Source organism: Bombyx mori, chromosome 24, assembly GCF_030269925.1.
Source record: "Bombyx mori chromosome 24, ASM3026992v2".
Taxonomy (NCBI): Eukaryota; Metazoa; Arthropoda; class Insecta; order Lepidoptera; family Bombycidae; genus Bombyx; species Bombyx mori.
This window is the reverse complement of record NC_085130.1, coordinates 5,029,124-5,055,679: the sequence shown is the minus strand read 5'-3', so window position 1 is coordinate 5,055,679 and position 26,556 is coordinate 5,029,124. Positions and strand designations below refer to the sequence as shown.

The window sequence follows — 26,556 nt, the reverse complement described above, 5'->3', positions numbered from 1 at the left end:
AAAATCCTTCTTTAGATCCAATATAATAATATCTCCTGCCAAAATTCCTACTAAATCCAAAACCTAAGCACCTAGAATTGCAAAATTCTAGGTGCTTAGGTTGTGCGTTCATTACTGATTCAGTAAAGATAACTTGTTTGACGACTCTAACCGCAATAGTAAATATAATACAATTTTTTATTTTTATCGGAGTTCATTGACATATTAACGTAAAAACCCATCTTAAAGTGTGTCAGTTGGAAGCTTCAATTGTAACGACTGTCTTACCTCAAATGGAAACAAAAGACTGCTATAAATCAGTTACAGACCAGACTGTCGTAACCATCCATGCAGTATCAATGACCCCAGTGATTGCGCAAATTTATCAATCATTACCCAATGCTATTCCGTCATTGTAGTTTGGGAATATATGCCACACGCATATATATATATTTAGAAAATTGGTAAGTTTCTGTCGATAGTAAGATCGAAGTCCGTTGTAAACTTACAGCTTGATTTGAGTACACCGCGAGTTTTATTTTTTAAACCACATATACTTTTACTAATATCACCGTGTACAAACAGAAAAACCTTTAAGATTAAACTAGAACAAAGATACACATTTGGACGACCACACGTGTGGAACAAAGACCAGAAGAAGTTCTGGCTCGATTTAATACGGTTGGGAGATTTGAGTCCTTTTAGTCCAGACGTATTTTGTATGACCATTCGAATCCGGAAAGTTTTCCCGCAAACTGGCTTAAACTTGCCATACGTGCTCTTCTTACGATCGCGTTAGAGAGAGACAGATAATATCTTGTCAGGCCTGGCTTTACAACATGTACATGTACTCGGACTTGAAGACTAATAATTACGGTTGGATAACTTCTTTAATACTAATTATGTTCGCGTATTTATATTAAAAATGCCTGTTTAGTTAGCATTGCTTGGGAAATTAGACTGATTTTAATCGCAGATATACTTTCTATTGATAAATTCATTAATTGTACTCAATTAAATTTTGATGTGTTAAAATAACGGCTATTTTGTTTTTTATGGCAATTTTTGATTAGGCATGATTTTATTGTGGTTCTTTATAATTTTTTCTATCGCAGTATTCTATTTGCTATGTAATAAATCAGTAGCATCTGCCTTTTTTTAGTTCACCTAGAGATAATTTAAAATGTTTGTCCTTAGATTATTTTCAACGTCACAAGGAAACATAACAAGGCTGAAGTGAGATGCGAAATCAGCAATACTGTGGGCACGAGCTCGGCAAAAGTTACACTGAACGTTGCATGTGAGTAAATATCAGTTTTTTATTTATTATTAATTTTATAATAAAGAAAAATGAGTGAAATGCACCGCGTAATTATTGCGATGTTAATATACCTATTCATCCTTCAACATCAAGAGCGACAAAAGACTTGATAATTAAATGTGGTAATGGCCGACCTGATGTAAGTAGTTCCCGGAATTTGCAACGCAAGATAATGTTCGGTCCAACAGATCAAGGTAAAATAATCTCACAGCTATGGGGTTAAAGTTTTGTTTCTTCTTTGTCTCCATCTTATCCCACTAGATGAAGTCGGTACATTTTTTCTACACCATTCTCGTCTATCTGCCGCCATCTCAACACTCCCTCCTCTTTCTCTCATATCGTCATTCACACACTCAATCCATCTCTTCTTCAGTCGACCTCTCCTTCTTTTACCGATAGGGTTAAAGTTGCAGAAACAGAAGTCCAGTTTTGAGTGTAACATTCCATCAATCTGATCTTGATAAATCTTGAAACATATTTTGAATAATGCCTCCAGAATTTGGCATTAACCTATATCAGTATTCCCGAAATATCTAATACGACAAATACAATGTAATGGAAATTGGTCGAATTCTATCTTCCCATAACCCGAAATTGCGTCATGGCGTGGGCATCATGAAACACCATGGCGCTTTTATTTTCCATTAACATAAACATGCTTCGTGGCTATTCCGACAGCAGCGAAACTAGGTGATATAATATAAACATAATATTATTTTTAGACGTCTTTGGTATTGAATTCCATGGATGACCAGACGAGTTTATTGCGGTGTTATCTCGTGGCTAATAGGCGGCGACTACTATTTTAATGTTGGGTCAACTATGGGGAACGAGTTTTATATATAACTGCTGATTTAACGTTTTAGATTTTTCTATTTGGTAATAAGTTTAAAAACGTGTATAAGTTTAGATAACCAAATATTATGTACAGGTTGTTATGATCCATACCTAAATGGGAATCTACGTTGAGATCTAAAAATCAGTTGAATAGTGTATACGCAAATTGCAATGCTTAAATAGTTGAACGAGCTCACAACTCGGCTAGTGTTAGATGGTTAGCGAAGCCCATAGACATCATCAGCCCACCTTGAGATATGAGTTCTAAGACGCGAGTTTAAGGTTTATAGAATACCGGTTGCTCCATCCTTTATACCAGAACGCATGTTGCCCGATCGAAATAGAAAGGGCCGTTAAGCCTAGCGACATGAGCTCACATACCCTACCACCAGTAATTAGGCATTTAGCCTCGCATTGATATTCCTTCACACGAGAGTCATTAGTGAACGTGACTTAAGTACCATGACATGGGGTAAATTGGGATTCTGGGGTAAATTGGGACAAACCTGCGGAAGATTCTCAAAGTACTTGTAGCACGGAATCTACCTAATTTTCTTTAAGGTAATATTTATCAATGTATAGAAGAAAAACCAAGTTAAGTATGGAAGTACTAAGCATGAGTTAAGTTGGTCCCAAAACTTCGTCAAATTAAATTTAAAATAATGGTTGAAAAGTGCGTTTTAAAACAGCTTAAAGAACTTTTAAAAAAAGTAATATTATCGTTGTTTTTTCAATAAGATCACAATTTATATACGTTTTTAATACACCTGGAAATACCACAACAAACGGTAAGTTGCAATATTCTTATTTTAAATACAATATTTCGACAAAATAAAAAATGTATATTTTTTCCTTTCTTTTTGGGGAAAATTGGGACGTATGTAGGGTAATTTGGAACGAGACTGGAAAAATTAGGGACGAGAAAACACAAAATTGGAACGCCAAAGGACAAAATAGGGATGGCTTGTTAGGGTTGTCACTGATATCTTATAATAGATTTTTTAGCCTATACTATCACTTAATAGCGTGATGTAAAGAAGGTTAATGTGTTTATCAGTTAGTTTATGTAAGTATTATAGGTAAAAGAAAAGTATATATATAATTACTTTTTTTTCGCGACATTTACCTTGTAATATCTGCCCGGTCGTATGTTCTTTATAGCAATAAAATTAAAAGTTAAAAGAACTCAAACGAATCAAAACTTTTGTTATTTCAGAATCTATTCACGCGTCGAATCATGATTTTTTTAACATTCACAACGCACAGACAAATAAAAACAGGCCTCAGATTTTAAATGTAACATTAATTAAAAATCCGAGATATCTAGGTTCCAATTATGAGTGAGTGAATTAATTGAGTTTAGTTATTTAGCTTAGAAAGAATTTCTTCTATTTTTGTTATTATTGGCAGTAATCAGATAAAGCTGTTTTTTTATCTTATTGTCTTATTTCTATTGTATTATATCTTATTGTTTTTTTATCTTGTATTATTGCATTTCCAGTCCTTTTGTTTTCTATTTTTTATTCTATTTTATGATTTTGTTTCAGAGTTGTGATTTTTAAGGAAATTAAATAATAATTTTCTAAAATATAACATGCACATACTTTTTTTGATCATTGTATTGTTGATTATCATTCACGTCACATCGCTTCGGAATAGAAACCAGCTTAATTTACACTATGTTGTGTATTGTGCTTAAATTATGGATTGTATTCATCATTTCGGTCCATATAAATAATTATATGGCACCTACCTATATATCGCAGTACTGCGAGTTGACAACCCTTACAAATATCCCAATTTAACCCTTAACCGTGTCAATTTACCCCGGACGCTGGGTAAATTGGGACGGCCATTATTTTACCGATTATTTCTTTAAAATGAATAATTTAAATAATGTAACGGTTTTTATCACCTAGGTACGTTCAAGACTCAACTTATTTCTTTGGTTGAGCAGTGACTATTTAATTGGAACTATTTTAAAATTCAATCTGAAGGTCGATTTTGTCCCTATTTACCCCATTGTACGGTACGTATTTCATTAGAAAATCGGTACTTGCCTGCGGGATTTGGATACAGTCATAGTTGCGTCACTCGTGCTAGCACTCGGGGCGCCTCACCATGTAGGCTGCTTTTTCTTCCCTACCTATGCTGATAGCCTTGAGAGACTATTTCAGCTTCTCCTTGACGTGTAGATGAGCTCACGGGGCTCTAACCGGGAGTGTTGCTAACACTGGTCCTAGAGTAGAGCAGTGCTTCATAGAATCTACCACCGGATCGGAAACGCGACCCACTGAGAAGGTCCGGCGAGAAACTCAGTAGGCTGTGTCTATCGGTTAATTCATTCGTCGAGCTATTCGTCGCAAGCGACGGGTTCGACAAGGACGGTGACCGGTGCTTGTTGTACCTAAAAGCACCGTTAATGGATTGGGAGGATCCGTAATGACGTGTTTAGGGTGACATCGACTGTTTACCATACGGTCTACAGGATCGGGTATGTAATTCCCGGCGGCCACGACAAGAGGGTTTTCATGTCGTACCGCCTTTTCAAAGTAGCGCAATGATGCTGACTGTAGATACTTACTGACTGAGTCAAGCTCCAGGTCATCATGGAGATCCACGTTCTTTGAGAAGACTATTGTTATGTTTAAGGACGCTTGTGATTACACTGGTTTTAAAAATTATATTCTAAAATTCCTATTGTTTATAGTCGGCGCAGTAGGTAACTATTAAGACGAAGCTCGTGCCAGATTTATCGTTTTTTTAAATACTTAAGTGGGTTGACGTGCTCACGGCCCACCTGATGTTAAGTGGTAACTGAAGCCCACATACATCTACAACGTAAATAAGCCTACCTTGAGAGGCTACTCAGTGGGCTGTGTCTATGGGCTAATTCGCTTGTCGAGCCCTTCGCTTGACGAAGGGTTCGACGAGGACAGCGACCAGTGCTTGTGGTGCCTAAAAGCACCGTTAATGGATCAGGAGGATCCGTAATGACGTGCCGTGCGGACTCACAAGTACTATTCATTTTTCAACAGTTTCCATGAGTCCCGCTGCAAGATTTTGCTGCTAGTAAAACTAATAATGTTTTATTTTCATATTCTAGTGAAAATATTCATTTCTTTTAGGTTAAACATACTGAAAATGCTTCATAAATATTGATATTTTTCTTGGTATTTGATTGATGTACTCTTAAAAAAAAGTACTTCTTTGTTCTAAAACGGAACAGTTATAAATCAATGAATGAGTCCCGTGAAAATTCTCTCGTATTTTGCGTGTTTGAAAACAAAAACTATAAATCACTTTTTAAAATATTTTCCAATGTTCGATAAGTTTTTTTTTTTTTTCTGGAACGCGTGTTGTGTGGCGCCATACGATAAATCAGTCTTGTTGAGTGATGTTGACCACTCAACAGAGACCTATGGTACAATTAAAGTAATATTCAGTAACGCGTCTGGCCAAACCCTATACCTTATGATTGTCCACTCTAGAGAGACCTATGGTACCATGAAAGTAATTTTCGGTTACGCTTCTGGGGTTACCTTGTGATTGTAGGGTGTTCTCGTGTGAAAAGTCTTTAGAGATTGTTATGTAGCAATTAGTCGAAGGGAAGGGAGCCGTTACGTAATAAAGTGTGAACATCGCATTATATGTTTCGCGTGAATCTACTTTATTTATTTATTTATTTATTACACTTCATGTAAAATTTACATTGGCGGACTTAATGCCTAAGGCATTCTCTAGCAGTCAACCAAAGGTAGTGCAGAGTGAATAGTAGTAGGTGCAATGAAATTTATATTAATTTAAAAATACATACACACACAAAAAAGTATATACACAATCACATATACATACATACATACATATAATAGTTTATACAATATTAAAAGGAATATATTAATAAATTTCCTTAACAAATAACTTCATCTTAATAAGTTCCTGATGATTCCGCTAATTTTCCAACAACATTCGCCGTTGTGGCGTTTAAGAGTGCACCTTTTTATGATGCGTAAGTCAAAACGCACGAGAGGTGAAAAAAAAAAGGAGATAGTCTGTGACACAGGACCTTTTTCCCGCCGAAAACACATAAGACGAAAAAACGGAATAATGTGTATAACTTAGAACTGTGTAAGCCGCTGCAATAATAAAACTCCTATTGTTTCAACTGTGGTGTTAATTACGAGCGATCCAAAAACACGATTTTCCCGTGAATAAAGAAGGGACTCTATACGGACTCCCTCACAGGGATTTGATTTTATGGAGAAAATAATTCAATATTTTTCTAAAAAGTTTCATCTATACTAATATTATAAAGAGGAAAGATTTGTTTGTTTGTTTGTATTGAATAGGCTCCGAACTACTGAACCGATTTGAAAAATTCTTTCACTGTTTGGAAGCTACTACGCTATTTCTGAGTAACATAGGCTATAATCTTTTTGAAAAATATTAGGGATCCTTACTAAAACGCCAATAATGTAACCCAAGGTGTAAAAAAATTACCTAAAATATTCTTTACGTCTCGTGCCCCGCGAAAACTATTGACGATAGAATAAAACAATGTACTACGACTTTGTAGAACACATTATTACTTACAAAAAGAGTTGCGACAGCATATATCTAACTATTATAGTTATGCCGCAATAAGTGTTCTTTTATTTTTTTAAATAAAACGTCACATATCATTGAATTTTTTGTTAAAGACCCGAGCGGAGCCGGAGCGGTCCGCTATGTTTAATATTAATTGTCAAAAAATTTGTTAGGAACTTGAATATTACCGCTTAGATTTGTACTATTTGGCAATGTTGAAGTTCATGAGCGTCTGTAACCATCACTCACTATCAGTATGCCGCTCCTTCGGCTATAAAGGCAATAAGAAAACTATAGAAACTAGCTTAATTCCAAGCGAGCTTGAGTTGTCAACAAAATTATTTTCCAACAATTATTAAATGGGTGAACACTATAATATTTTTTTTAAAACGAATACAAAATCGATCTTCGTGAATGTATCTTTCAATAAATCAAACCATTCAACTCGAAGCGTTCTTCAAACAAAAATACCCAGATATTCTTGAACAAAGAAATGATGTTAGCATCGGTCGTATCTCACCTAAGTTTATCGATACAGTTCATTTAAAATTGTTCCCATGAAATCGTGAGTCAGAAGGTTTTGAGATAAAAAAATAATATTAACGTATAGAGATAAATCGAAACGTAAGTGTTTTTTGAAGATAAACAATGGTTTGGTTAACGCTTGTGTAATTGGGACAGTTTTTAATGATAATGATTTTTAATGATACACGTACAATAATGACACGTAATGCGTTAGTTATGCTACCAAAACTAAACAACTACATTAATGTAGTTATTGAAATTTATTTATTTATTATAGTTGCACAAAAAAAGTTATCGTCAATAAAATCATTGACAAACTGACAAAAGTTCATGGCAGATGCCACCTCAATTATAAATGCAATCGACAGTGCATTAACAACAAAAATAAAAAAATATATAACTAAGTTTTGATTACATCTATATATTAATACGTGAAGCAAAAACTTTGTATCCCTTTTTAAGAAAATTGCGCGGACGGAGTATGGTGAAATTTTCCACACTTATAGAGAATATAGAGAAGAAGCACACAATGCTAATATTTTTTTAAAATAATGCATAAAAGATACATTAAATCAATAAAGAAAACATTACATACACTACATACCATGTATTTGACGCACACACGCATGCATACTATTTATTGTCAAACTTTTGTTCTTGACGTCTGTTGTCAAATTGGGAATAGAATATGGTTTGTCTTTGTTAATATTTTTTATAGTATAAGTGTAGTCTTGGCGAAATTTGTGACTATAGAATTTGTGACAATCATAACAGTGTACAAACTTACAATTTCAATTAATTATAGTCGAATTTCGACTACTGCGGGACCTCTAGTTTGATTGATTGCTTAAGATTAATTTATATATAGCAATTTTTCCAATGAAATACGTACTCAACAAAATGTTCACGATTGACTTCCACGGGGAAAGAATAACATCGTATAATAAAAATCAAACCCGTAAAATAATCATTTGCGTAATTACTGGTGGTAGGTCTTATGAGTCCGCACGAGTAGGTACCACCACCCTGCCTATTTCTGCCTTGAAGCAGTAATGCGTTTCGGTTTGAAGGGTGGGGCAGCCGTTGTAACTATACTGAGACCTTAAAACTCATATCTATCATAATAGTCATAGTATATCATAATAGTTGACTCCATCGAACGCCGACAGATGGCGTTTGCGTCCCGTATCATGTGTTGGTTCGACAAACACGTGTTGATTGCGACGCATACATAGATAATAAACACCCAGACAAAGAGCAAACAAATCTGTTCATCATACGAATGTGTGGGAATCGATGACCCTCGCCGCAATAGTTAGGGGCACTAACTATATCACCAAGTCAATCTATCTGATTCCTATGCAATGTAACCAGACTAAGCAGTTGTAGTGACCGACCGAAAATAATACTTATACGCAAAACTGTATAATTAGGAACGCCTCAAAGTTATTGATTTTTTTGTCCTGTCTAATCGTTGGTAGCCCAAGGGGCTATTCCAGTTTCATGCTGACCGGTAGGTGAGCTCTCGGGCTCAACCTGAGAGAATTGCTAACACCAGCCCTAGCAAGAGCAGTGCTTCGCTGAAGCTTATTTTTATTGCTTAGATGGGTGGACGAGCTCACAGCCAACCTGGTGTTAAGTGGTTACTGGAGCCCATAGACATTTACAACGTAAATGCGCCACCCACCTTGAGATATAAGCTTAAGGTCTCAGTATAGTTACAACGGCGGCGCCGCCCTTTAAACCGAGACGCATTACTGAGAAATAGGCAGGGTGGTAGTACCTACCCGTGCGGACTCACAAGACGTTCTACCACCAGTGTACTACTACTGCCGTATCGGAATTGCGACCCACTGAAAAGAACCGGTGAGAAACTCTGTGGGTTGTGTCTATGGGCTAGTTCGCTGGTCGAACTCTTCGTCGGAGTCGACGCGTTCGACGGGGACGGTGACCGGTGCTTGAACAGTCTAAAAACACTGAGAATGGGGTGATTTGCTTAGGTAAACTACAAAACAAATAAAAGTATTCATTACATCCTTTAGATCCTCCAATTTTCCGCAATCATCTGCATGACGTCGAGGCGGATATCGGCTCGATTGTGACCCTTAGCTGTGACGTTGATGGGCAGCCGAAGCCGGCGATCAGGTGGCTTCTGAACGAGCCTGGCAGGATCGGGGTAAGTGAATACCATGCTAGCGAATTAATACATAAATAAATAATAGTTTAAAAAAACTAACAAAATACGCTTTTATAGAAAATTCAACTTAAAAATAGAAAATAAATTTTAATAGATTTGAATTAAAAATAATCTAAGAAATAATTATTTTATTGTAAAAAAGCGTGGAGTGCTTTTCACGCTTTTTTTATAATAAAATCATTTTTTCTTATACTATATTTAATTCAATTTTTTTTAAATATTGGATTTTCTATAAAAGCGTATGTTGTTAGTGTTTTTAAACTATTATTTATTTTAAATTTTTTAGTTGAATTTCAATTTTTTCAATATTTTTTTTAATATTGAATTGTCATCGGTCCTTAATAAGTATACCAAATTTCGAATTAATCCGACATTTTGAAGGGGGTCAAAATCATGTTCAAAGATTCCGTTACAAACATACATACGTCTGAAGGTCTGAAGCTAATAAAAGCGTATTAAAAACGGTGCACGTGCAACTTGATACACGTGAATGAAGTGAAACTTCTTTTTCGATGTAGTTTTCTTCATTTTTCATCCTTAAAACAGATCGCTCTTGTAATAGGGAATGCTGTGTATAAGAGATGCGACATCTTCAACATTTATATTTTATATATTTTGAATTGTAGGTAGAAAAATTTTTTTTTTTTTTTTAAATACTTCATTGAAATATTAGATGCTACTCATTGCTATCGCTCGCGCTGGCCTGTAACAGGTATATTACGCGCATGCGTGCCATTCATTCATTCCCAATCTTTCTCTTTCTATTCCATAATAGCGTTAAACGTATAACGCAACCTTGTTAGAAGTCGCATTAGAAGTTTCACTTCAAAAAATATAGATTACACAGAAAATACAGAAATAAATTTTAAATAAGATGCGCTAAATGTGTTTTATTAATCTACGATCGACAGTAATCATTTATCATGATATAGAAAAGTATGCCTTAAGTATGCCTCGACAGTTAAAACTAAATTGCTTTAGATAACGACAATTCGGGAAGCTTGTCGAAACCCAAAAAAACTCGATCTTTAGCGAACCTACACCTAAAGATATCAGTTACAAAGACAGCGTTATGTGAGCGATCCACATTTTCCAGCAGGTTAAAGGAAAATCCCCGAACTTGGAGATAGTTGTGAACAAAGAAACGGCAGGAAAATATATCTGCAAAGCGAGTGTCACCGGATACCCAGAAATCGAGAGTGAAGCTACTGTTTTTATTAAAGGTAACAACAAAATAAAAATATCAGCTTTTAGATTCAAAAATATCACCTAAAACCGCCTTAGATGTGATTCAAAACAGTTGTAGGGGCGTTCCTCTAGAGTAGATCCTCTAAAAAGTCCACTGAAAAAATCTCAGTAAATGACCACCATTTTACTGAGATTATATTTCATCCCATATCATCTCATCTCATCTTATTTCATTTCACTCCAATTATCAGCTTTCATAAAAATTATAAGACTTGGCCTAAAGGTCTTAGTTAGATACCCGGTCATAAAACTTAAAAAAAAAACAGTTATAATACTAATGTATTAATAATACCGACTGGTCATGAATAGTTAGGATTACTTTAAAATGTCTGTCAATGCTCTTCATTGTAACGCTGCCTCCATTGGTGATGGTCGTTACTTAGAAATAGCACCCTTCCATTGAAGATGGTTTACCGACAACCTGCGTCCTAAGCAGTGCGAACTTTTTGAGTCTTTACTACCGATCCACAATAATACGAGTGTTAGATGTTGTTTTCGTCATAGCTTTCCATTGTTCTAGGAGCTCCAAAGATAATTTCGAATAGGACTCAGATAGGCGCGGAAGGGGAGACGGTTACAGTTGAATGCCTGACAGAGTCTGTTCCCAAGCCAGACTTCATCAAATGGTTCTTCGAAGGTCGGGAGATCAGTGTGATACAGGATCCGGTAAGTTCCGAACCGAAACTAATTTATCTACTAGCAACATTAGTAGTACAGAATAGAATAGAATACTTCATTTGTATAATTTGGCGATGTTAATAAAATTAAATAAATTAAATATTTCGTGAGGTTATTGTTAACACAAATAATTTTTACAGGCCTGCTTGCGGCTAAATAACGCTACGAGGTTATAAAATATTTCAAATTAAACAATTAAAAAGTGTATTGCAAAGTTTGATCCTTCGAACCGAATTGATTTTAGTTGCGAAGTGATTTTTTTAAAATCAATCGTTGCTTCTTCCAATTCGTATATGAAATTCCAATTGATGTATCAATTAGTTGAACGGGGATATTCCCATTGATACATTATGAAAATATTATAAAGTATAAGTACACAGTATATAGTAAAAGTATATTTAATTTTGTAAACAGAATTACGCGATACTGCAAGAATCATTGCCCGATGGACTAGTTAAATCTAGTTTGGTGATCAAGGCTAGCCAGTCAAGGCATTTTGGACTTTACAACTGCAGCGTTACGAACGAATACGGTAACGCAAACGCACCGATAATGTTGAAGCCTTTAAGTGAGTATTATTATTGTTATAGTATTATGCATTAAGCACAACAGTGATTTTTTAATTAAATCAATTTTTGAATGGAACAGAAACAAAAACTTTACTGTATTTTTTAAAATAAAACTATTTATGTTAGCAAATGTAAACGGAGATAAATTGGTAGTTTTTTTTTGCTTGGTTGGGTGGACGATCTTACGGCCCACCTTTGAGATATAAGTTCTAAGGTCTCAGTATAGTTACAACGGCTGTCCCATCCTTCAAACCGAAACCCTTTATTACTTCACGACAGAAATAGGCAGAGCGTTAGCCACTTTATAAATTAGAAACCTATCATTTTTCATAGTATCGAAGGGAACCAACCTTACATCCACAAACATTAAGGGAACCTTACCTTACATCGATTCTGAGAGTAGCAGGAGCCAGGCGTAATCTTATAGTTGTTGCAAAGTACGAGCGTGCATGGCCTTTATTTGTAGTTGTAATCGTAAATACACATTATCGTTAGTGTGTGTACCCTACGGAGAAGCCAATTAGCTACACATAGCCTACATCGACGCGTATACAGATTGGTCACTCACACACCTAAGGGTGGCGCGCAGTCGTACTTTGCAACAACTATACCAAACCAACATATCGGCCCAAAATCCATCTGGGCTTAAACAGCAACGGCATTAACAAAAAAATATCGTCCACAGAGACCCTTCCACTGTACATAATCCTCATCGGGGTTACGACCGGCATCGTCGTCTTCTCCTCCTTCATAATTCTCCTCGTGGTCTGCCACAGGAGAAGAAGGAAGAAGAGTCAAATGAACGAGAAGCCGGACGTGACCGTCGCGACCGGAGACGCGTACAAAGAGAGCGACAGGAGCTCTAACATCAGCGACCTGAAGCTTCAGTTGCCGCAGAGCGACGCCAGCTACGACCTGGTGAGGGAACTCTGTCGTGATGCTGACTGTTTGTGTAGATTTTTTTTAGCGACGTGAGGGTTTCGTGTTAGCTATGGGTACTATTTCGAGTGGCGAAAGGTTATTTAAGAGACATTTCGGTTAATACGCGTCATTTATCTTTGTAATTAAAGGCCCTGTTTTGCATTAGCGTCAACAGTTCGATGTTTTTCATTGAATTTCAATTAAGTTTACCCCATTCGAATATCTGAAGAAGTTTGTTTTTGTTATGATATTTTTTCCAAACTTTAAGCTTTAAATGGCTCTTTTGTAAAGTTGCAAAAATGTTGCTTAAGCCAAATAGTTGTTCACCCCTCGATTTGTTAATGAGTACAAAAGGCGTTTGCGGTGTGCACTCCTTCCGGTGCCTTTGTATCATTAGCTTCCAATGTTTCTAATGAAATACGCACTTGACAAATTCTCAAGAACGACTTCCTTGGTGGGAACTGCATCGTGTAATAAAAACGTGTAAAAAAGTACTGGAGGGTAGAGCTCGCACTGGACGTCTTAACCTGAGCAGTCCACCAATGGGGTGGATCGACGACCTGGTCAAAGTGGCTGGTTGGGACTAGACTCGAAAGGCAAGAGACCGAAAAGAATGGAGTGCATTTTAGGAGATCTACACTCAGCCTTGGCTGCACAGGGGCTTAAGAGGAAAGGAAAAGGAGTATTTAATTACTGGCGGTAGGACGTCTTGTGAGCTTATATCGGTAGGCACCGCTGCTGCCGCGATAATACAACAACCGCAATTCAAACTGGAACCAATTACTGCTTCACGGTAGAAATGGTGCAGTGGCGGCAGTAACTGGTGCGGTTTTACCAGACGTCCCACCACATTATCGCCCTGTCGAATTAACGAACCCTTTGCTTTGACCAGGATTACACGAGCTCTGATCGCTCGGACACCAAGGCGCCGGTAGGGCTTCCCCTGGCTGGTCCGGTACCTCTACCTAACATCAGACTAGACGACTTCAATTACAACAATGACTATACTGACCCCGCTTACCACGACTATGGTTATAAGGTATGTATATAGTTAAAATTAGAAACAAAAAAAATGTCGAACAAAAAATAATCGAACATGTTCGAAGCGCTTAATAAAATAATTCATTAAAAGTAACAAAAAATAAGACTTCGTTAAACAATAATAACTAAAAAGCAAAAGATACAACTTGACTGTCAGTGGTACAGAAGGGGACAAACGAAAAATAAAACACATTCACGTGTACCCTTCGGGGGATACCCTTACTAACGTTTTTATTAAACTATATTTCATTAATTTTCGCTTTTTCATTGTGTATTTGGAATGTAATCGGATTTTTTTCTTTCATTTAGTAATTCATATTGTTGTATCAGAAACATGAACATAGATTAATTATTGTAGGTAGTCATGGAATTAACTCACTTTTAATTATTATTCTCTTAATCCTCTCGCAGGTCTGCTGGAAGAGATTTCTTAAAGAAATAAGCAGTGCCTTTGTACATAAATTTCCTATTACTCTGTACTATGTCTTCTTTTTTGTGTGTACATAAATAAATAAATAATTCCTCCTCGCGTCGTTTTCCTCATTACTGAGGGTCGAGCCTCCCCCGCTGCATCAGTTCTTCCCGTACGATTTCCCTCCATCTGCTGCGATCCTTTGCTTCATGAAGGGTATTGTGGAAATTGATGCTTAGAGAAGACCGTATTTGGTCCGACCATCTCGTGGGACTGCGTCCTCTGGGACGTTTGCCATCTATCTTTCCTGTCACCATCAGCTGTTCAAGATTGTGACACTGAAATAAATAAATAAATAACTCCAATAAAACCTCACTACACTCATGCTGTGGGAGATTTTATATTTAATTTGTTGAATGTTAATTTGCAAACATTTATATTGTTACGCGGGTAAGAGTGACGCCATCTATCGTCGGATAGCAGAAAGGAAATCAAAAGAACTAGTAAAATCGAGAACGCTCGAGAAGTGCAACGCCATCTATTAACAAATAACGGAAACACATATCGAAACGACTGGCCTTATCGAGAAAGCTCTTGATAATTCTAGGGATGTCGTATAGACTATAAAAGCGTTGCAGAGATGACATGAAGGTAGTTAGTAAGCTGTTTTACTCAAAGCGAAGCAGCGAATCGATCACCTGAAGCGAAGCAGAAGAAGTGAATTGCTAATTGTAAAGTGTTCCCTAAGGGCTCTAAGTGTTAAATAGAGTTTTATTTGTATATCGGTGGAAGTTTTATTTATCCCAAACTCCAGCGCGTAACAAATGTTTAACAAGAAATCGCATTTCAAAAGTTAGCAAATCGTGGACTCGTGTTGAGCAGTGTGTTGTTGTCCGCAGACTCCAGCCGGGTTCGTGTACGACTACCCGCACGGCTACTCGCCCCCGGCGCACCTGCACGTGCATTCCCCCCCGCCGCACGCCAGGTAAAACCTTACTCCCGGGAGACCCCAATGGCATACTCTTCACATAACTTATAGCCTTATGCTTCTAGTAACTAACTCCTACGGTTCGAAATTTTCGATTATTTCGAAACTGATGGAGATGGCATTTTGTAAATCCGTCTATGAAGTCTTCAATTCGTTCCAATCAAATAACTACCTTATCACTTTAACTTTAAAGTTTGGTACATTTCAAAATGCACATTGATACCGAATTTTAAAGTATCAACAAAGTTTACGTGCCCTATTGTTCTCGATGCTTTGACTTTAATAACGATCAAAACTGCGAAGTTAACGTATAATTCTTTTAAAATCAATAAAAATCCTGTATAGGTCGCAACAGGGATCTTTGACGCGCAGTATAGACACGGCGTCGACTCTCCCATTGTCAAACAGCAATGGATCGCAAAATAATACGTTGCAACGAACGAACAAGCCCGAGGAAAGCGACGCCATCAACAATTTAGGTCTACCCTCTGGTGGAGAGGGTGAGTACATTATCGCCTATTATATAACAGCGTGTTATATACCACAATGGGTTGTCCTTTGAACTTAGTCTAGCTAGGTATACAGTAGCTTATATTGTATTGTTTAAAATACGTTAAAAGTAAACAAAAACTAATATTGCTTACGAAGCTACATGTACGTGGGATTGGTAAGAAACTACGTATGAAAAGAGAGTGAGAGAAAACGGTAAGAAAGGGAAAGAAAGAGTGAAAGAGAAAAGAAAAATTCTGAAGATGATTGAACCAGTGAAAGGTGTCAATTAATTTTTATTATAATAACAAAGAAGATTTGAGTAGAGAACAATAAAACTGCAACAGTGAAATAGTTTTATTTTATAGGCCAATATCACAATTCTACTACATGTATGAAACTTTTGATAGTAATAGTGTAAGCTAATGGCATAGCAGGCCCAAACTCCGGTGGTTATATGGCACGGAGCAAGACCTCAAAGTTAACGGTGTCAGGTTACGGAAGGAGAAAGCTCTGAACAGAGCAGCACAGAGATATACTGGACCAAGCTAAGGCCCACCCTGGGCTGTAAGACCAAAGATGATGATGATGAGTGGTACGGTGTTCGATCTCGAATCAGCGATCTTAGGTTTGATGGAGACCGTGTTATCACTTGGGTCATTAGGTATAATTATCTATTATCTATTTAAATAAAAATGAATTGCTACTCGTTAGTCTCGCTAAAACTCGAGAGCGGCTGGACCGATTTGGCTAATTTTTGTCTTGTATTATTTGTGGACGTCCAGAGAAGGCTTAAAAGGTAAATAAATATGAAAGTGCTCGGAATTAAATAAAAATAACAATTTTGTTTTCCCTTTGATGTGTCCCCCGTCGGACGGATTCCTTTTGTTTGTTTTAAGTTTATTTTATACAAAAGTTTAGGTCTTTTATTTATAGATTGAGGCACTACGAAGTCTGCCGGGTCAGCTAGTATCAATATAATGATAAAGACTGATGATTGACTCAAGTCAACCTATTTACTTTTAAAGCAGGTCCACAAACGCCAATCTATGCGCAACCGAACCCTAGACCGCAGACTGCAGTCGACCCGCGGTACTCGGCTACCTACGGTAATCCATACTTAAGGAATAGTTCAATAGGTGTGTATTTTGTTTGTTCCCTAAGCCTTAATTAATTTGGGACGCCAATTCAATGTGGAGGGCTCTGTACATTTTGGATGCTCCCTTTGAAATTCAGTTCCATTTTGTCTCAAATCGAGGAGTTATGAATTATTGTGATGGATTTTAGTTATGTATTTTAATGTCAACTAAGACACGGTATACATTGATGACATTGTAATATACTAGGTAGGTATTTCAATATCAACTAAGACAGGGCATACATGTTCACGATTGACTTCCACGGTGAAGGAATAACATCGTGTAATAAAAATCAAACCCGCAAAAATTATAATTTGCGTAATTACTGGTGGTAGGACCTCTTGGCAGTCCGCACGGGTAGGTACCACCACCCCGCCTATTTCCGCAGTGAAGCAGTAATGCGTTTCGGTTCGAAGGGTGGGGCAGCCGTTGTAACTATACTGAGACCTTAGAACTTATATCTCGAGGTGGGTGGCGCATTTACGCTGTACATCTCTATGGGCTCTAGTAACCATTTAACACCAGGTGGGCTGTGAGCTCGTCCATCCACCTAAGCAACAAAAAATAATAATAAAAATTGTTATATTATTATAATTTGTAGTACACACAAATTCAACAATACACGGCTTATATTCACGATATGTTGTATAATTTATGGTACACCAAAACGTATGCTAATATACAGAAATCTTATATGGATTAGTATCCGAAATAGTTTTTATTCAAATTATGCTAAGGTCCTAATTGTTTCGTCTGTTTTCATCGTTCGTTGAGTCTAAACAATAATAGAAAAATATACATCGATGAATAGTTAAGAATTCAATGTTCGTTTCGTTGTTAAGGTTACGGGAATCAGGTGCACACGGCGAAGCCCGCGGCCACGCCCGCACCGCCGCCATACTCCGCCGTCAGGAATTCCGCACCGACAGGTAATCCAACCAATTTCATCCAATAATACACATCCAGGACCCTGAAACTACGATAGCTTAAGACAAATATTTTTGAAGTTATGCTTCTTTAGGCGCGTTATGAAAAATTGATGAGAGTGAAATTTTACGATGCGCGCGCACCGTGACACAAAATTAACAGAATGAAGAGGCCCACTAAATCGCTCATTACAATACGACCGACGTAACTTGGCGAGTCTGAATATAGCCGCAGGTGAACTTTCGCGCTTGTACACACTCGTAAAAAAAGTGTTATTAGCATTCATTTTTTAGTAACATAAATGACAAAATTATTATTTAATATAATTCATACTAAATATTAAATCATTAACGTTAAATATTTATTATTAATTATTTAATATAAAAAAAAAAGTATAACTTCTTATGCGCGTAGATAAGTACACACACCCTTTTTTTCTGTGTGGAAACTAGCGACGTCCTTAGCGGATGCCCTTAAACTTATATTGTTAAAGATAAGCCATTTAATTATTGTATAACTTAACACCGAAAATAAAAAAATAATAAAAATCATAAAGTCTTTACTTGTTTTAGACAAAATGATTAAATTTTATCAATTTGTTGTTGCTGAAAATTTACAAAATCCTTCATTAAAAATAAAATATAGGATAAGTAATATGTTACTGCCATCTATTGACCGACGCCCGTAAACATTTTTGTTGAGTGCTTGAGTTGCTTATCTATAACTAATTTATGTGTATTATCTATGAATACATCCACTAAATAATGAGAAGTTTGGCAATACCAAAATCTAATTGCGTAATATTAAAAAGCACCGATATTACTATCTAAGGCGCATTTTAAAGCATTACGATAAATCGCTGGCAACACCGGGCCGCAGCCCCGTTCGGAATCTAATTGCATCCAAACAGGCGGGTCCCTTTGAATAATTTATTGGTTCAAGCAAAGTTTTGTATTCGTAGCTTGTTTGCCGATTCAACTTTAAGTGATTTTGTACGAACTTTGTCTATGTTAATTGGTTTTTACAATGTATTGTGTCGACCTGTATGGATTTTTTTTTATTGCTTAGATGGATGAATGAGCTCACAGCCCACCTGGTGTTAAGTGGTTACTGGAGCCCATAGACATCTACGACGTAAATGCGCCACCCACCTTGAGATATAGGTTCTAAGGTCTCAAGTATAGTTACAACGGCTGCCCCACCCTTCAAACCGAAACGCATTACTGGTTCACGGCAGAAAATTGGTGGGGTGGTGGTACCTACCCGTGCGGACTCACAAGAGGTCCTACGAGCAGGATCCGCGAGTTCACTGTCCCACCTATCGGCTATCGTAAAAACTATCACAAGTGGTTATCCTGGATATATTTACCACGAAACCTCTTTCGGTTTTGCAAGTCCCATAGATCTTTTCTTCAAGAAAATTGAGTTTTCGATCACATATCTCCCATTTAGTTTAGTGGTTCAAGGAAGAGTAGACGGTCAACGCTCTCGCGGCCGATCATCTGCAAGGTGGACAGTGTGTAGCGCATAAATCAAATTAATTATATATCACATCATATTATTATTTGGTATATTCGATTAATTATATATCATATCATTCGATAATTAGTATATATCATATTATTAATTATCGAATATACCTCAATTGCATACTAGTTTTAGGCGCATTATCCAATGTGAGAGTTTCAACTCTAGCTGGCACAAATAGTACAATAGTAGACGGTCGATGCTCTCGCGGCCGATCATCCACAAGTTGGACAGACTTGATTAAGTTATCTACGAAGTGTTCCCCTACTGAATGTACACGTACCGCCACAGATAGAGAGAGATGGAGAAGTCTCTCAAAAGCCGCAAACCAAGAATTAAGACATACCTATGTAACCACGACCACTCCGCCGGGAGTGTACGACTGAGAAGAGCAAGAAATCTCCCATTTGCATATAAGTCATTTACTGGTGGTATGGCGTCTATTTCGTCGGGACAGCCGCTATATAATTTTAATTTAGACTTCAAAGACGAGCGGCGTCGTTTAGGCTATCATAGCCTAAAAGAAAAAAGTCTGCGAAAAGGAACTCATTCATTAGTCCTTCTGTCGTTTCATGAATGAAAAGATTGAAAAAACGTACTAAGTAGTGCTTCAAATTATAAACTATACAGCTGGCTCGAAACTGTACAAAGCAAATACAAATTGAGGTTTAATCATAGCATACTTGTCGAAGGAAGACGAAATTAACAATGAAATAATACGTGGGAATCTACATTTATAGTAATATGTGAAGCCAAAACTTTGTACCCCTTTTTACGAAAATCTCGCCGACGGAGGAGTATGAAATTTCCCCTCAATTATAGAGGATATAGAGAAGGAGTGCAGAATGCTAATGTTCTTTTTAAACTATGCATAAAAAACTTCAGAGGTGTCAAGGAACACCCGGATGGAACGAAGTTCCTTTCGATTAATTAGTGAAGGAATTGTAATTTTTTTTTTAAATTGTAATAATAAATTACGGCATTACGAAGAAGAAAAAAACAATACTATGAACTAAATTACTATTGTTGAAACGCTATCTCGAGAAACTGTACTCATTACGCGGACCAATCGGATACGAGCAATGTCACGCGATAAGCGCCTACACGTTGATTGGTCAGAATGACGGATCTAAAAAGTGTCGTGACAACTTTTCGTAAGATTTTTTTCCGTCTAGCCCCCTTTCACAACGCGCGATAAGGAACTTCGTTCCAAAAATATTTAAAAAAAACATTACACACACTACCATGTATTTGACACAACACATACATATAATATTATTTATTGTCAATCGTCAAACTTTAATTATTGTATAAAGTCTGTTGTCGAATTAAGAATACATTAATATTGTTTTGTCTTTAATATTATTTATCTAAAGTGTAGTTTTGGCGAAATCTGTGATTATCTAATATATAAAATTCTCGTGTCACAGTTTTCGTTGCCATACTCCTCCGAAACGGCTCGACCGATTTTCGTGAATCTTAGCGTGCATATCGGTCAGGGTTGAGAATCGAACAACATCTATTTTTCATCCCCCTAAATGTTAAGGGTGGTCCACCCCTAAATTTTATTTGTTATTTTTTAGACGAAAATTTTTGTTTTTATTTTTTTATGATACAACATACAAAAATACATACAACCCTAAATTTTCACCTTTCTACAATCAACCCTTATTTTTTATTTGCTATTTATTTATTAATAAACTTTAATTTTTTTGGCAAGATTTTCATTTTTATTTTTATTTTGTCATGAATTAAAATAAAAAATCTGATGTTACTCATAATTTTTCATCCCTCTATGATCAACCCCTATTTTTTATTTGTTAATTATAAACTTAAATTTTTTTGGCAAGTTTTTTATTTTGTTTTGTCATGACTTAAAATAAAAAAAATCATATTACTCTCAATTTTCACTCTTATACGATCAACCCCTATTTTTCCATCCCGATTAACATTTTTTTTATTCTATGGACAGATCCGCAATAAGGTTGCAAGATGGCAATCAAATATTATAATTGTAGTACGATAAATTCTTATTCAGAGTTTATAATTTCAAGTTCCTTTAATTATGATTTTTTTAAATTGAATTTGGTCTCCCGCCCTCACCGGTCGACTACTGATCAACTATCAATCGATCAGCTATCCCCGCCAGATGTCACCACTCATCCAGCAAACATCACGTAGTAGGGATGAGAACGAAGCCGGTCTCCTGTCTTACTTACTCACTATACATCATAGATTATACACTTAATATATTTGAGAGCTATACAATACTATACATTTTTCAGCCATGTTTTATTGGTTTTATTTGTGTATCAATAGTATGTTCAGTAGGTCTGAGAATCGGCTACTATCTATTTTTCATACCCCTAAGTGAAAAGGGTGGTCTACCCCAAACATTTACTTTTTATTTTAATTTTTTGGATATTTTTTTTGTTTATAATGAGGTATTATGTGGTTAAGTGAGGTTTTTTTTTCTCAGTAGAATTTCCCTAGAAATCTTATTTAAGGCAACACAACGTTTGCCGGGTCAGCTAGTAGAAGTATAATAATGTTCGACAATAGAACCATAGTAATGTTTGAACTTATAATTTCAATTAATTATAGTCGAATTTCGACTACTAAGGGACCACTAGTACTTAAATAAAAGTTTAGTCCGCTGGATCTTGGACTTTTTCTCCCTCTATCTCTTTCTTTCTTCTCCAGACCGTGGTTTTTTTTTGTAGCATTAACGATACCTCACCTAGTTCGCTACCACGAAAACTCTACAGTATGTATTTGCCTGTAAGCCTTTTAAGCCTCACAACTAATAATGATAATAAGAAACACGTGATTAAACCGTGAAAGTACTTTTAATTGTGTCCACGAATCACGCGTTTTACTGGTGGTAGGACCTCTTGTGAGTCCGCACGGGTAGGTACCACCACCCTGCCTATTTCTGCCGTGAAACAGTAATGCGTTTTGGTTTGAAGGGTGGGGCAGCCGTTGTACCTATTCTTCAGACCTTAGAACTTATATCTCAAGGTGGGCGGCGCATTTACGTTGTAGATGTCTATGGGCTCCAGTAACCGCTTAACACCAGTTGGGCTGTGAGCTCGTCCACCCATCTAAGCAATAAATAAATGCGTACCATAATTAAAAGTTCATAATCACGCACCACTGTAAGCAAGATTACGTAAAACTTTAACATTAAACTCGTAACGATTTTCAAGCAACACACATAATAATGGAACGTAATTTTTTAGATCCCAAAATAATTTAATACCCCCCCATAAATCTGTTTAATGAAATTTAACGTTTTTCTTCTTCAATATCACTTAAGCTAATTTGCGTAATTTTTCACAGGTAATGGCGGTCCCGCCCAGGCCACCCACGTGTAGGCGGAACGCTGCTCCCGGGAAATACAAATATATAAAGAAAAAATGGGAATATAAACATGGCGGACAACGTAAGCATCAATTTAGTTTATAATATTAAGTATGAAATTGACGATTTGTACTGAAAAATTGAAATTCGTTTTTTTTTTAATAGGAAGACTTATTTTACATATAATTAACTCACAGTCGTTCGCTGTATCTCAAGGTAGCTGCATCTATTTGCTGATGCCTATGGGCTCTCGTATCCGTTTCAAATTAGACAGGCTTGACTAAAAGTTCAGTTTTGAACTGATTACGTACGAATTACAAACAATTGAACATTTATTAAAGCTCCTAATTGCTAAAGCTCTCTCGCAGTTAAGGGAATCGCGAAACAATTTAAATCACGTCAAATTACTTCAAAAGTTTAAAATTTTTCGAAGTCGACGTCGTATCAAAAGCTCGACGTGAATTGTAACTTTCAACTTAACAAACGGCTGATAAGAAATTTAAAGTTTTACATCCAGCAACAGCGATGATAGGTCCGAGAGATACGTACCTATGTAAATAGTACTATATAGAGATTTTATTTTTTTATTAGCTCTGACAAACAAACGAATTATATATAGTTAACGAATAGTAAACGAATTATATATATTATATAGTGGTTATTAGAGTATTACCCGCAAAAATATAATTTGTGTAATTACTGGTGGTAGGCCGTCTTGTGAGTCCGCACGGGTAGGTACCACCGTCCTGCCTATTTCTGCCGTGAACTGACGTCCTTTTACCTGACGTTTGTACCGGCTAGTATTATTGTCAATTAGTTTTTTTTGTATAAAAGTGCGTGTTGTGTGTTTCATTCATTCATTGAGTGAGTTTTGTAAAATTGACCTGACAAGTAATAAAACACGCCTATATTCCGTGCACTGCTTCACGTCAAATCTGCTTCGAGTATTAAACCTGGAACAATAAAAAAAGTGGGTTCAAAAAATAAAACTACTTTTTCTGTAATTATCTGTTTTATATATGTCTATTTTTGTATATTATCAAAATATTATACAATAATTATGTAGGTAAAGCTACTTATAAATAGAAAATCTGTGTTAGCTCACCGCCAGTTGGCAGCGTTCCCAGAAGGCTGGCAGCATTTCCACGCTGGATAGCAATGCGAATTCTTTGTGCAAAATACGTACCGGCCTTCGGGTCTCCCGAGGCCTCAAATAGTTTTTTTTTAAGGTCCTTAAAAAGCTTTTAGCAGATGGACCCCACGGGCCCAAAGTTTCTACCCCAAATGGAACAAAAATGAAATCCTTAGAAATATCATATTGTTTATATTGTATTGGTAATCTTCAATTTCATGAATTTTTCAAAATAACAAACCTCACAGGTCAAGGGACACCAACGAATCTTCGTACAGTGAAGAATCGTGCTCGTGAATTATAAATATTCTCGTCAGTGAATTCCCTTGGTCCAGCGGCTTCGCTAAGTCACGCCACTGGTGATGCCCTAACGCCTCACGTCAGTTGCTGACCCTAGACTACATGTCCCTTCAGGTCCACAGCGGTGGACCGGCGGACGGTGTCTTGACCCAGACACGCTCCATTGAATCACTTCGAAAGACTTGATGCATTAAAAACAAAAATAACTAAATTCCTGTTTAAGACCTCTATATTTTAATTGTGAGAATTAAAAACGACGAAAAATAACATCGTGTTAAAATCATTTTTAATCACTGCTATACTTCTATAGCTATACGTCGCTATATCTCCGCGGCTGCAGTGGACTGCTGACGCAATCCTTGTTTTCGATACAATGCGAGGCGGCAATGTATATTTGTTTTTAGTTAATTAATGTTTTATTTGTGAGACAATCGAGATACGGCAGACGCTTTTGCTCAATAATACATATAATCAAGCGACAAAGGTCATATCAAGTCGTAAAAGGCTATTTGGTTTAAGCGATATTTTGGCGACTTTACTGAAGCTTTTGGACGTTTAATTGGAAAAAATTATCACAGGAAAAAAACTTCATCAGCTGTTTCAATGGTAAACTTAATTGAAGTTTAATTAAAAACATCGAACTGTTGATGCTAATACCAAATAAAATTGACCTTTAATTACAATTAGCGACCCGCCCTCGCTTCCCTTCGGAAACTGTAATTTATTATTGATTTCTCCTCTATTTAATGGATGTTATTATACTTATAAACCTTCCTCTACAATCACTCTATCTATTAAAAAAAACCGCATCAAAATCCGTTGCGTAGTTTTAAAGATTTAAGCATACATAGGGACAGACAGATATAGGGACAGAGAAAGCGACTTTGTTTTATACTATGTAGTGAATAGTGAAGATATATGTCGATTATTTAGCGAAATGTGGCTTAAACCAAATAGAATTTCATCCCTCGATATAGAAATTGCATTAAAGTATTTGAGAGATTGTTTGGCTATTGTTGAAATTTTTAATAAATAAAAATAAAAGGCTATATCGATTCCTCGTCGAATGAAGATGGTGCCTTGTTTCCGCGGGGGCCACATCTATAGTTCGTAGTTCGTAAATTATATTCGACTCGACATTTACGTGTCCACATGTTAAGTGAAAATAAAAGGACTGATTTTTGTTTTGTTTTTTTTGTCTGAGATATTAATTGATTTTCTTAGAATTCTAAGTCGGTGCAAGTTTTGCAAGTTACAATAATAATAATTAATGCGGTTCAGTATATTATATATATATTTTTTTAGAATTGTATGTTCTGTGATATATCTGTACTGTGTTGAAAAACTAATTGAATATATTTACGTAAGAGCTGCTTACGTAAATGTAAATTTTTCAAATGAATTTTCAAAATAATAATTCTAATATAATTTTTTTAGCGAAATATAATAACTGCAACGAAATGTATAGTTGTAAATTGTAAAAAAAATTAATAAAATTATGAATGCGTTTGAATTTTTTTTTTATGAAATTTTAATAAGCCAGTGTAAATAAATTCAATGTGCCACTTGTTTTGTTTTTTTTTTACATTTTTTTTTCTATGCTACCCTTATGTAAGAACTCTTTAATTAGATAGCAAATAATTATTTTATTTAGTACAAGGGCATTATTTGATGTTACAAATTTGTTTAAGGAAAAAAAATATATATTAATAATAATGCATGCGAACAGTGTTTTTTTTACTGCATGCAATATACATATATATACATATATTATAATGTTATGTTCCGTATATTTGTCAAAATAAATGATGAAACAAACAAACTTTTATTTTATATTAGCACGAAACCTAGAGCTCATATTTATATCTATAAAGTCGTCGTGGCCTAAAGGATAAGACGTCTGGTGTGACTCGTATCTAGCGATGCACCGGTGTTCGAATCCCGCAGGCGGGTACAAATTTTGCTTGCGATTGACTGTCAAGCTATTGACGACGGTAGATATCAATATGGTTTCAAAACCACTAAAGATTATCGCGATGTATTAGATACGGTAACCACTTACGGGCCGTATGCCCGTCTGCCTAAAGGGGCCAAAAAAAATTCTCAAAAAAAAACCTCCAGATTGTGTAGGGCGTGGACTATATTTTGGATTGGTCGCTTCAATAAATCTATATTCAGGGCGAAGGTTAGTTTTATTTTCTTTTAAGGTACGTACGACCAGAACTTTGGAACGAAGTTCCTTATGGGACGATGCGGAGGGGGAGGGAGGGAAAAAACGTCCGTAACGTAAGATTTTTATTAGTAATGCACACAGTGTACGACTTAACTTTGTAATAACGTACAAAAAATAACATATTTTTTTATCATTCTTTGACC

At 36.2% G+C, this 26,556-nt stretch overlaps 1 protein-coding gene across 16 annotated transcripts in view; it reads left to right on the top strand.

The window, feature by feature from the left end:
* LOC101739913 (irregular chiasm C-roughest protein) overlaps positions 1-26,002 on the top strand; it is a 102,912-nt gene extending 76,910 nt beyond the window's left edge. For 4 of the 16 annotated variants that reach the window (XM_062675658.1, XM_021347113.3, XM_021347116.3 and 1 more), the window contains exons 9-21: positions 1,177-1,279; positions 9,292-9,425; positions 10,543-10,669; positions 11,215-11,360; positions 11,787-11,940; positions 12,627-12,859; positions 13,755-13,901; positions 15,215-15,300; positions 15,649-15,803; positions 16,821-16,931; positions 17,774-17,860; positions 22,728-22,830; positions 24,129-26,002. In XM_062675658.1, coding sequence (XP_062531642.1) covers positions 1,177-1,279; positions 9,292-9,425; positions 10,543-10,669; positions 11,215-11,360; positions 11,787-11,940; positions 12,627-12,859; positions 13,755-13,901; positions 15,215-15,300; positions 15,649-15,803; positions 16,821-16,931; positions 17,774-17,860; positions 22,728-22,762 — 1,518 coding nt within the window. In that variant the 3' untranslated portion in view covers positions 22,763-22,830; positions 24,129-26,002. The remainder of the gene's footprint in view (positions 1-1,176; positions 1,280-9,291; positions 9,426-10,542; positions 10,670-11,214; positions 11,361-11,786; positions 11,941-12,626; positions 12,860-13,754; positions 13,902-15,214; positions 15,301-15,648; positions 15,804-16,820; positions 16,932-17,773; positions 17,861-22,727; positions 22,831-24,128) is intronic. The other 12 variants (XM_062675662.1, XM_062675665.1, XM_062675660.1 and 9 more) reach the window with 3 other exon arrangements.
* Positions 26,003-26,556: the final 554 nt, after the last annotated feature.